At 44.3% G+C, this 13138-nt stretch overlaps 1 protein-coding gene across 6 annotated transcripts in view; it reads right to left on the bottom strand.

Moving 5' to 3' along the window:
- The window catches only part of AAS (Pyridoxal phosphate (PLP)-dependent transferases superfamily protein), a 93673-nt gene that overhangs the window by 45224 nt on the left and 35311 nt on the right, over nucleotides 1-13138 (bottom strand). For 5 of the 6 annotated variants that reach the window (XM_087378631.1, XM_087378626.1, XM_087378628.1 and 2 more), the window contains 2 exons: nucleotides 9804-9967; nucleotides 8824-8964 (listed from right to left, as the gene is read on the bottom strand). In XM_087378631.1, coding sequence (XP_087234757.1) covers nucleotides 8824-8964; nucleotides 9804-9967 — 305 coding nt within the window. The remainder of the gene's footprint in view (nucleotides 1-8823; nucleotides 8965-9803; nucleotides 9968-13138) is intronic. The other variant, XM_087378627.1, reaches the window with a different exon arrangement.

Here is a 13138-nt window from a genome sequence, read left to right as displayed (position 1 = left end):
GCAAGTGATGCCTCTAGCACAATACAACACCCACCTAGTTACAATCTAAACAACAGAAAAGTCCTCCAGTTCCGAGATTTTTACACGTAACACAATGTTAGAATGTCACTGTCCCCACCTGTGAGCCCCCGATTCGAGGGGACAAGGGGGCAGAATACAATAGGGGGATGGAGGGTTCATACCTAGCTTTCTGGAGGTAGATCTGTACTGGATCTGAGGGGAAGCAGCAACCAGGCATGGTAAAATGCCCCAGCAACAACAGCCCACAAAGGGGCCTATTTATAGGCCAGACCAGTCAGGTCTGGTCGGCCACTTGCTGCCCCTTATAACAGACCAGATCAGGTTGGTTAGGGGGCCCTACCAGGTCGGTGCATGGAGCAAGAAGCCGACTCCCTGGTCGGCCACTTTGAGGGCTCCTGGCCCTCCTATATAAAGCCCCCCACTCCCCCTCATTTCTCATCAACCTACACTAAAGGCCTTGCATACAGGCAGCGTGCTAGGAGAGGAGAGTGCTCAGCCTTTTGTGACAGCAACCCTTGATGTCTTCTCTGCTCATCTCTGAGCATTGTCAGCCCACATCCTGCGGAAGAATAAATATCTGAGTTTAGGTCTCTATCTCTCTTGAGAAAGGTTTTGTGTATGAGTGTGATCATCTCTCTAGCCTACTGAGTGGTGTATGAGCTGCGATCGGAGTGAGAGGTGTGAGAGATTCTATCCTCTACTTTCCAACATGTTATCAGAGCAAGGTTTCCAGCTCTAGAAGGGAGGTTCTCAACAAGAAGGCGACTCCAATCGACACTCAAGTTTGCTGCGTGGTCAAGTTCTCTACTGCAAGTTCATTTTCAGTTTGCTGTTTGCTATTACAGCAAAGATGGCAGAGAAGGAACCATCTATAGCCTCTTCATCCCATGCTCGCCCTTCCTCCTCCTTTTCTCATCTTCCTTCTTCATTCATCCCTAACTTTCGCGAGTCGGGGAAGCTGGATGGGATGAACTATCCCATAGGGAAGGTGAAGATCCGCAGCCATATTATGGCTTGAAAGTTGTGGAAGCTTGTGACAGGTGTGGAAGAGAGGCCGGAGGATATTCTGGACAAGAAAGAGAGAATTTTGATTCCAGTAGATGCAGAAGATCTCGCAGTGTGGGAAGAAAGAGATGCCCAAGCCCTGGCCATGCTGATAGGGACGACGATAGATGCAGTAATTCCCCACATTTAGATGGCAAAGACGTCTGTCGAGGCGTGGGCCATCCTGAAGGGCCTGTATGAAACAGATAAGACGTCTCGCATCCTCACTCTTCAGCATCAATTATACAATCTCGATATGAGTGAGGGGGACAATGTTAATCACCATCTAACGAAATTCAAGGTGGTGAGCGATCAGCTCGCAACAGTTGGTCAAAAGGTAGACTCAAGTCATCTAGCTTTGCTGACTCTACACAAGCTACCTCGCAATTTTAAGAGTTTCATGACGACAGTCACTACAGGACAGAGGACCAAGCCTCTCACCTTCGAAGAGCTTGGCCCTCTACTATTGCAAGAAGAGGCTCGAGAAAAACTATTCAATCAATCAGATGAGAAGGCTCTCGTGGCAAGGGACAAGCTAGGCAAGGGCAAGTTCAAAGATTCCAACAACAACAACAAGACCGAGGATGCAGAGAAAAAGAGACAAATGAAATGCTTCTACTGTGAAAAGCTTGGTCATTCAGCTAAGGAATGCCGCAAGAAGAAGGCAGACCTCAAGCGACAAAAAGAGTCCAAAGCCAAGGAGGAGCCAATGACCGAATCGGCAAACGTCACTACCGGCGCGCTCTTTATCATTACTGAGTACTACTCAGCCTACGCAGTCAACTAAGGAAAAGAAGGCAATTATGTGGACAGTGGAGCCTCAAAGCACATGTCCAACAAGAAAGAGTGGTGCAAGACCATGGAGATAATGCCTTGCTAAGAAATCTCATGCTTATGAGAAATTCAAAGAATGGAAGGCCCAAGTAGAAAAAGAGAGCAAGGAAAGAGTTCACTTCTACCGAGTTCAATGGATTTTGCAAGAAGCACGGGATCAAGTGGCAACTCACTACAGCTCGCACATCTCAGCAAAATGGAGTTGCTGAGAGAAAGCACCAGACCGTAACAGAGACAAGTTTGACCATGTTGCAAGGGAGAAATCTTTTGAAAGCTTACTAAGGTGAAGCCGTGAACACTGCCGTTCACATCCCCAACAAAACTAAGACCAAGTTTGTTGATGATAAGACTCCATATGAAGCTTATTGTGGTAAGAAACAATCATATCTCATTTACAGATTTTCAGTTCTAATGCATTTGTTCATGTGCATAAAGATGAGTGGACGAAGCTTAATTCCCATAGCAAAAGATGTATCTTTGTGGGATACAGTGAGGAGTCCAAGGCCTATCGCCTTTACGACCCGGTGAAGAAACAGGTCCTTATCAGTAGGGACGTGATCTTCGAGGAGTCAGAGCCCCAAGCTGCAAAAGAGGTTCAGGAACTTCTGACATTACCCCCACCCAAGGTCACCATTAAAGAGGTGGAGACGATTGAAGACCCGAGCAGGAGGAGGAGGAGCAAGACATTCCACTTCCGGCTCCAAGGCATCTCCAACAAAGGCACATCCGTCAGAGAAGAAGCTACCTCAATGGTATTTGAAGACATTAGCAAACTCTTCACAAACATTCCCGAGATCAGTTCTAGAGCACAGCGGTCTCAACGCCACATGAAGACTCCCTCCGTGAACTATGCTATGGTGGCTCAGCTTGAGGAGCCCAGATCCTTCGAGGAAGCGAAGGATATTCCAGAATGGCATGATGCCATGCAAGCAGAGATGGAAGTGATTTTGAAAAACGACACCTAGGATTCGATAGACAAGCCGACTAAGCGGAAGGTAATTGGTACTAAGTGGGTGTACAAGCTTAAGTTCAAGTCTGATGGGAACTTGGACAAGTACAAAGCTAGATTGGTGGTGAAAGGCTATGCATAGTCAGAAGGACTTGACTTCGATGAGACCTTCGCCCCCATAGCCAAGATGGTGACGATACGTACAGTTATTGCCTTGAGCCTTGGCTGCTCATCACAGTTGGCCTATATTTCAGATGGACGTCAAGTCTGCATTTTTGAATGGAACCCTAGAGTAGGAGTTATATGTGGCACAACCACCGGGATTTCAGATTCTACGATCCACATCAAAAGTATGCAAGCTGAAGAAGGCCTTATACGGGCTGAAACAAGCCCCCAGAGCATGGTACCAATGAATAGATGTTTTCTTTCAGAGAATCGGGCTTCAGCGAGTCCATCAGAGGCAAATCTTTATCTCGTCTCTTGCGGCTGGTATTAATCCAGTATGTGGACGACCTCATCATTACAAGAGATCATGCGAAGAAGATTGCTCAGGTCAAGAGACATCTCATGGAAGAGTTCAAGATGACAAACTTGGGAATACTTCATTACTTTCTTGGGATTGAAGTGAAGCAAGGAAAGAGCTGCATCTTTATCTCACAGGAAAAATATTGTAGGGAGCTACTCAAACGCTTTCAGATGGAAGATTGCAAAGCGGCAGTGATTCCCATGGAAGCTAGTCTAAAGCTGAGTGTACATGATCCATCTCAGCGGGTTGATTCATCATTGTATCGACGCATGGTGGGTAGTTTGCTTTACCTCACCAGTACCAAATCAGATATTTCTCTCGCAGTTGGATTGCTCTGCCAGTTCTCCACCACACCCAAGAAGGCCCATTGGGACACAGGCATGAGGGTGCTAAGGTACTTGAAAGGTACCTGCACCTATGGTATTACTTATACAAAAGGCATTGAGTTGGGGGGTTTCTATGATAGTGATTGGGCAGGTGATGGTGAAACCCGGAGATCGTCAACTACTGGGTACTGTTGCATACTCTCATCAGGAGCCCTGTCACGGCTGAGTAAGAAACAACCTATCGTTGCCCTTTCATCCACAAAGGCAGAGTACAGGGCTGCTTGTACAGTGGCATGCGAAACATTGTGGCTCAGGTGGATCTTGGAGGACATGAACGTGACTCAAGAAGATGTGACGGTGATCATGTGCGACCACCAGAGTTGCATAGCAATCGCCAACAACACCGGGTTTCACGCATGGACAAAGCACATCGAGGTCCACTACCACTTTGTTCGAGAACTCATCGACAAAGGTGTCATCGAGTTGATGTACTGCCCGACCACCGACATCATCTCAGATGTCTTCACGAAGGCGCTTCCCAAGGGAGCAGATGGAACACCTCATTCGCTGCATGGGGATCGGCCCACAATTGTGTCATTGAGAGGGGGTGTTAGAATGTCACTGTCCCCACCTGTGAGCCCCCAATTCGAGGGGACAAGGGGGCAGAAGACAATAGGGGGATGGATGGTTCATACCTGGCTTTCTGGAGGTAGATCTGTACTGGATCTGAGGCAACAGGAAGCAGCAACCAGGCATGGTAAAATGCGCCAGCAAACAGGGGGCTGGAAAGGCATGCAGGACAGATTTGGGCCTGGCAGAAACAGCCCACAAGGCCCACAAAGGGGTCTATTTATAGGCCAGACCAGTCAGGTCTGGTCGGCCACTTGCTGCCCCTTATAACTGACCAGATCAGGTCGGTTAGGGGGCCCTACCAGGTCCGTGCATGGAGCAAGGAGCCGACTCCCTGGTCGGCCACTTTGAGGATTCCTGGCCCTCCTATATAAAGCCCCCCACTCCCCCTCATTTCTCATCAACCTACACTGAAGGCCTTGCATACATGCAGCGTGCTAGGAGAGGAGAGTGCTCAGCCTTTTGTGACAGCAACCCTTGATGTCTTCTCTGCTCATCTCTGAGCTGTGTCAGCCCACATCCTGTGGATGAATAAATCTGAGTTTAGGTCTCTATCTCTCTTGAGAAAGGTTTTGTGTATGAGTGTGATCATCTATCTAGTCTATTGAGTGTTGTATAAGCTGTGATCGGAGTGAGAGGTGTGAGAGATTCTATCCTCTACTTTCCAACACACAAGCCTTCACTCGCCACAAAGCCTTCTTCACCACCCACCCATCCTTGAACATGGTGAGTCAAAATACATAGATTTCATGAATCTGCTAGGAGGTAGCATCGGTAGCGCTTCAAGATTTGCCAGAAGCTGCAAGGGCCCTAATAGGGTGACCAGTCAACATTCTTATGCCTCAAGAACACATGTTTCCTCAGGCGAAGATTTGCACATGTGGGCGCCTCGTACTAGGGAGAGGACTAGAGATGTGCTCATCATCCATGGGTCAAAGCAAAGGCATTTGTATCTCATTGAGTCAAGCCCTTGCAAATAATGAGCTTGCTCAAGAAAAGCTCCTCGGTGGACGAGTGATTTGGCTGGTCTTGAGAGGGGGTAATTGGGATCTTGAACATTTACACAACCACCAAGAGCAATACACCTTTTCCATTAGAGATTGAAATCCATGGAGAGAGAAGAGTTCACTAGACTGCAAGGCAGCCTCAAATACTACATTGGGTACCACCAACATGATGGGCTTCTAGAGAGATAGGACTACTTCCATGTGGTAGATCGGGCCATGCAAAGGGCAGGAGTCACATGCCTTTTTAACAAGCATGACAATATCAAATCACTTCCCTCCACAACTGGAATAGCCCCACCAAAGACTATCTCACAAAGGAGTGAGGATTACACATGACCTTTACCAAGAGAAGTACATGAGAGATCATCTCCCTACTCTAGACCCAAGAGGATACGCTGGATGGTTGGGCCTAGTGGACAACAAAGGCCATCCTCAAAATAGCATGGCACTATAAGAGTAGGCACTCCACTATCATTAGGCAGAGAGAGAGAGAGAGAGAGAGTTTTATTAACCTTTGCAGAAGGCCACAAAAGCCATGAGACCACGAAACTGAAACTAACAGAGTATACCCCCCATGGAGGGAGCTCGAGGTATCTATCACACACCAAGATATTGAAACTAAGAACAATCCGAAAGAGACTCTTCTTGTCATGTCTTGTCATGTGTCATATGTCATGGATACTCTAAGCGTTGCATGGGCCAGGCTCGAATCCCATCAAGAATCCTAATGTCTTTGAAATTGTCTCACATCTGTTGTTAACGTCCTTCGACTCTCTTAATAGGTGTATTATGACCGACATGAAGTAGCCTCACATCGAGATGGAGCAAATCTCCACCATTGCCATCTTCCACCTTCAAAAAGGAGCCTCTCCTTCACTATAGTTGCATTCATTCATTTTGATAAAGTTGTAATTAGCCTTTTGCCTCAATAGTACAGTAAATACTCTCTTTGGAGGGGGGGCTGTTGCAACCCAATCCCACCTTAGTTTCACACACATGCCAATAGCATTCAGCACATGTTTTATGCGTGCTCCTCTCAATTATTCTCTATTTTAGTCAATAGTTGGTAGGAGAGAGAATAAGCTAGGCGTATCCTATTACATGTGCTGCCCAAGAATGAGATCAAGGGATCACCGTCGTTCGCCCATGGATACACGAATATGAGGAGAGTCATTGACTACCTTGACCACATGCACCGCACTCTTCGTATACGAGGTCATTCAATTCAAGTCTAGACTCATGAAACATAAGGCAGACTTCTTCACAAGACAAGAAATGGTTGAGCGACATCAGGATCGAGATCTTGACTTTCAGGCACATTAGGTAAGGACAAGATTGGAGACAAGCCTCACAAGCACCTGCCCGATTCAGGCTAGTTCCAGCCTATATAAGGAGGCTCATTCCTTCCATTTTGCAGATCAAATTTGGACTAGACCCTCTCCTCAGCATCCACCTTCATTACATCAACCACAAGGCCATCCAGTGGCATGCCAGGGGTCTGATGCCGATCGAAATGCCAACATGTTGACTTTTGTATGAAAAAGTCAGCTGTATTTTTTGACCTGCTTTGTCATCTGTTGATTTCTGTAATGCTTGGCTATTTTTGTACCTGTGAGTTGCAATGTTGTCGTGCTGCTAGCAAAGGCAACCATGCCATGGACTATGGATGCCCATGAGATCGCCCCCTACTGAATGTAGAACTAGGACAGGTGAAAACCTTCCTTATATCTGAAAGGAGGTAAAGATAGTCAGCAATGAAGTCCTCTTGGACCCATGGTGCTTCATGGGAGCCTCCGTGCTTGAACTTGATTGCATACAAGTGCTAATAGTTGCCAGTACCCTTTTTGAAGCAATGAGCAAAATCTGTTTGGGCTCAACAACCTCTACTTCGTCGACAATCTCGGGTTGCTCAACATTCGATACGATTGCCAATGCCGAGCCAAGATAAGGCTTAAGTCAAGATACATGGAAGACTAGATGCGTGGTCCACATCGTTGGTAATTGCACCTTCATGGGAACATCATTGATAACTTGTCTGATTGGAAAGGATCCAAAGCTTCAATGTGAGAGCTTCGGGCACAAGGGAGTCCTACCCATGCTGGTCGTTCGGGATCCCTTGTACCAATTGAAGAAACTCCTTCCACCAGGTCTACGAATCTGCCACATAAATCTTCAGATCATTGAAGGTAAACTGGTTGTCGATTTCTTTCTGGCCATCGGACTAACGGTGGAAGCTACTAGAAAAATTGACCTTCATACCAAAGTTGTCGAAAAGTTCCTCCAAAACTGATTAGTGAATTTGAAGTCCCAATCAGAAACAATGGCTCATGGCATGCCACATATTGGATACCATCAACTATAAATAGTATGGTTGTATCCTGTATATCCATGGTACCTTTGCATGAAATGAGTAATCCACGATGGTTAGGCACATAGTGTTTTTGGAACCAATGGTGGGTGGAAGGTATAGGACTGCTAGTCGAACTAGAGAATCAGAGGAGCGATTTCTTGTTCACGTGATTATCTCAAAAAAGGTAAGGGGGAGGGTGTGGCATCAAGAGGCAACCTTGCAAAAAAGCATGGCCCTCTATTTTACACAAATACCAGGCATAAAGAGAGTGGACCTCGAGACAGCTCATCTGAGAGCTAGGAGAAACATACAACCAGCTATGGAAAGGTCAAACATCATACGAGTCCAGAACCATATTCCGAGATTTCAAAAGAAAAAAGGCAACCATCTTGCATCATCCTAGTTGCCTGATGAGCTGGGCAGAGTAGAGTGTCATGAGGAAAGGAGCCTGGAGTGTCTCCATTCAATGCCCTATTTTTATAACTATTATAGCCCTTCCTGGGCGACAGTTCTTAAAACACTTGGCAGGACAAAAGGAGCCACAATCTGGGTTAGTACTGTCCATCAATTGCAAAATGAGAAACCGAGCGGTAGTCCAGCCACACTCCTGACTCATGGTAGCTTGAAAAAGTTCCCTTTAAACCAGGTGATTCACACAACCTAAGTACCATCAACCACGAATGTTCCCTACCGGGCCTAAACTTACACAGCACTATATGGCCCATTGGACTCTGACTTCATTGTTTTGTAAGCACCCAGGAGCAAATGTGGCTTGCCCTTTATTTTCAGCATGCCTCTCAGAAACTCAATGCTATTCTTATTCAATCCATCAAGAGGACTTTAATAAAAAGATTGAAATAGTCTTTTCTTGTCACAATCCACGCATGAACACAATTTGCCTAGATCGACCTTTTAACCAGTCTGAGGTCTTAAGAGAAGGGCAGTCTGCATGTTGACATTTAGCTCAAATTTTTCTTGTTTTATTCATAATTCTCTTTTCTAACATTTCTCAGTTGTAAATAAATAACACAGGGAAGAGGATTGCATTTTTCAGAGGTTATAGATAGTAACTTTCTCAGTACGTGTTATAATTCACATGCTGACAAATGGGGGACTCATATTGGTGGTTGTTGTACCGTCCCACAAAGGAAAATCGGCAGCAAACCAGCAGCAACATCTTCTGCAACAGCTCTGGAAACCACCATTGGATCGATGGCATAATTTGCAGTTGCATCAGCTGGCAATGCTCTGAAGTTTCCAGCATGTATACCAGCAACCTGTAGCAAGTCCCATCATACCACTTTAATCCTCATACTGCCATTTCAGATTTTTGCATAAATCAATCCGCATCTCTATCATGACTACTTGAACCTCTGAGGTGAAAAAGTGACCGATCCGCACCTTTGGTTCTAAAGCACTATAAACATCAGAACTAAATTTCTTTAGGGAATTAAGTAAATTCATTATGAATCAAATTACTCGTTTGCAAACGCAGATCGAAAAGCCTATCCTGACATTACAAATTTTGCCCTACTTATATTTCAAGGTATACAAGGAAAAATCAAAAGCATCATATCAAAATTTGTAATCATCATGGATATAGCAATGATATTAACAGGCAGGCAGATGATTAGAAAGAAATGTTCGATGCCACCATGGGAAAAATCTGATAATTTAGATCCCACAGGCCCTCCACATGTCTTGAAATCCTAACATAAAACAACAGCTTCATGAGGCAGTATCACCCCAATCATTGTCAAACACGTTGCTTGCATAGACATGTAGCTCATAAGAAATTGCTATCCCAGTGCACTCAGATGAATTTCTTTGAAATGTTAAACTGGACACAGAGGGGGAGTGAACTGTAATAAAAAGATTTCAACAGAGCTGTCCACATAGTGAAACTACTAATATCTTTCAGAAGCATCAACTCCCCAAAAGAGACACCACTAGCGGTAGGGGTAGCAATAGGCCTTTTACAAGACTGGAAAGTCATTACCCATATTAAGCGCGAAGAAAAGTTCAACTTTTATGTATTTAGATTTACCTGCATTATCTATATTTGAACCTAAGAGTCATATACAATTTGACTTTCGATATCTCCTGCAAAACCTACCACACATGCCTTTTGCAGAGCTGAATGAGTCTGATCTGATCCATAGACAGTAAGCTTTCCAAGAGCATCCAGACCATATCGCTTGAGTGCGCGTGTTCTTGCTGCTAGAACCGTAACCAGTACTGCTTCACTAGCAGTGCCTTGAATGACTCCACCGCCATGACCTGGCCAATGTTTAGTAATTTAAAAATGGAATGAACGCAATGGGAAAAGAATGTAATAATCACAAACACAACTACAACAATCCAGAAGGTATTAGCTATCTGATTGCAGCCTTCTCTTGTATTATCCAGCTTCCCAGAAAAATCCCTCATCATTTCTAAGTTGACTTCCACAGTTTTTAATCATAAGCTTCACCACTACATCGTACACATTTCCAACATACATCCTTGGGAAAAGATTATCACTCAACATCTTGAAGGAGAAGCTGCAAAGATACCTCTCCTTGCCAGGCAGGGTAGCAGTTGCCAGTTCAGGTGGCTATCAGACCAGACTCTTTCGTTGTTACAGATGTTGTTTTGTTACTTCCAATAGCATTAAGCAATGCAACTTTGAGCTAGCCCAAATGCAAACCTTCTAGATGATAGAATGGCATAAGAGATTTAAAGGTCAACAAACAACCCTTTGACTTTAGTGCAATACCCCTTTGACTTTAGTCAACTATAGTCACCCTGGGCAAATTGCGTCAACTAGACCTTTCTTTAACTCTAGTAAGACATAGTCTACAAAGAAGAAAGAAGTGTCAAGGGGGTCTCAATTAGGCATCCTCATCAAAAGAAGAAAATAGAAGATTCGAGAAATGAAGCTGCTAGCGTCATGTTGGTGCAGCTGGACAAGCTTTCTGCAAAGAAAAAGCTCCCTTCCGTCCGAACTTCCTAGAACTTGCTGGCGGAACCGTCTAATGCCAACAGGTTTTCCCACAATGTGGATGGCATGCACAGTGTGTTTAGATCAAGGGAGTGTGTGCGTATGGTGAGCTGCCTATGTATGCAAATTTTGGATCTTTAATGCACAAGAAAGACCAAGCTCAACGTCAGGGTTGCCAATGGGTGGCACATTCTACCCAAGGGTATGATGGAGGAGTTTGATCAGCAATGGGGATGAGGGAGCATAATAACTCAACTAGACTTTCATACTTTAGATTTGGATAAGCTTTCCATAATTATCCATGATCTTAGATAGACCATGACTCAAAAAGATATACATTGAGTTGGGGCTCTAGGAATATATACACCATTGTAAGACTAGAATAAGTCAAATCATACAAATTTAGATTTTTTGTTGTTTTAAAGACCAAAAATCTACACACACACACACACACACACAAAAAAAAAAAAGAGAGAAAATGAAAGAGAAGAAAAAAATAGGTTAACAAAAACTTTTATGAAAAACAAAAGGAAGACACACTTAGCAAGCAAAGCAACACTTATGTCGTCATCAGTGCCCAGGGTTTCTAAAGACCTACGGAGTCTCTAGGCAAACCTAGTGCTTACTAAAATACGTCAAATAAACAAAAGAGAGAAAACAAGAAATAAAGAAGAAAGGAAGAAGGTGACTAAGCAAAAATAAACAAGCAAGTCAAAAAACTAGAATAATCTCTTTCTCTCTCTCTCTCTCTCTCTCTCTCTCTCTCTCTCTCTCTCATTTAAAACCTAAAAAGCTAAATGGACCCTTTACACTTATGTATCGCTTCCTACAAAGAGGCAAAATTACATTCCTAACTTAGAAAGCACAAGCATACTCAATCAAACTCTCTTCTGAAACTAAAAGAAAAATGGCTATTCAGCTCCCTGTTTTTTGTCTTCAGCTTATGTTCAATCATTCTAAACATACCTAAGGCCAATACAAGCAGAAAAAGTGATGCCAGCATCAAGATACGATACAAGCAGAAAAAGTGATGCTCCCAACAAAGAGCTCATCACTCACTGATTCTAAAGTCATCAAAGGTGACTAGGACTCTTGTAAAACCCTTCTATCTCTACGTGAATCTCTTTTCTTGTCTCTAATTACGAAGCTCTATTTCAAGCGTGGATACAAGTCACGGGCGATGGCATACGATTATTCCACCCAGCCAAATTCTCAAGGATAGTTGATTCATGATGATATTACGTATATTGTCTTCGTTATTTTCCATCATACTTATCCATGAGAGCCTCAATTCCCTAGATAGTTCTCCTTGCCAAATGTCAGCATTTTGGCCTCTCCACTTGGTGCACCTTTTTACCCCTCTCTTGGGGAACATTAAAACCCACTTGCCCCTTGGCATTATTGCACATTTAGGTGCACCTAGGCCTTAGCACTCAGAACTATCTAGTCAATGCCATTCCGCCCTCACCTAGAACCTTGGCAGTTACCTCTCTTGACCATTTTAATTACGCACATTAACTATTACAAAAGTTGGTCATCTAAGAGAAAATGCCCACCGATCTATCCGAGGTCATGCTATCTCGGCTAGAGCATAACATTCCTTCCCTCTTCAAGCATCAGCGTCCTCGATGATGAAATCTGGGAACGCTCTCCGTAACTGGTATACGGATTCCCAGGTAGCTTCCGATAGAGGCTGACCATGCCATGCAACCAACACCGTGGGTATCTTCCGATTTTGTATTTGCATTGTTCCTCGGTCCAGGATTCTTGTTGGCTGACGCCTTGCAATATCCTCTATCTCCTGAAACAAAACCACACCTTCGATTAGTGAGTTACCTGTATGCAAAAATTTCTTTAAACGCGAAACATGAAAAACTAGGTGCACCTTACACCCCTGTGGCAATTCTAATTTATAGGCTACACTACCTATTCTCTTTAGAATTAACCACGGCCCACAGTATCGAGGTGATAACTTAGCACACTCTCCTGAAGTCAACGACTTCGAGTGCGAAGGAATTCTGAGAAAAACTTTTTCTCCTTCTTCAAATACTCTTATAGACCGATTTTCATCCGCATACACCTTGGCTCTATCCATAGCCTGGCGGATATTAGCTCTCGCAAGTGCTAGCATCTCCCGCATCTGAACTTTAAGTTCGCGGCACTAGGCACTTTCTGAAGTACTCCAACTATAGTTGGATTGGCTGGCTATTAACCATAGTTCAGCTCAAACGGACTGAACCCGGTAGAGGAATGTTTCCTATCATTGTAGGCAAACTCCAACAATGGCAACCACTTGTCCCATGTATGTTGCCTCAATGACACATATGCCCTCAGCATATCCTCTAAAGTTTGGTTGACTCTCTCCGTCTGACCATCCGTCTCAGGATGATCCCCACTACTCATTCCCAACTCAGTCCTTAGTGTCTCAAATACCGCTATCCAAAAATGACCGGTAAATCTAACATCTC

The sequence above is a fragment of the Dipteris shenzhenensis genome, chromosome 8 (genome assembly GCF_047967505.1).
Source record: "Dipteris shenzhenensis isolate YYH24624 ecotype China chromosome 8, Dip_SZ_1.0, whole genome shotgun sequence".
Classification (NCBI taxonomy): Eukaryota; Viridiplantae; Streptophyta; class Polypodiopsida; order Gleicheniales; family Dipteridaceae; genus Dipteris; species Dipteris shenzhenensis.
Note: the sequence above shows the minus strand (reverse complement) of the source record. Positions and strands in the feature narration are given on the sequence as shown.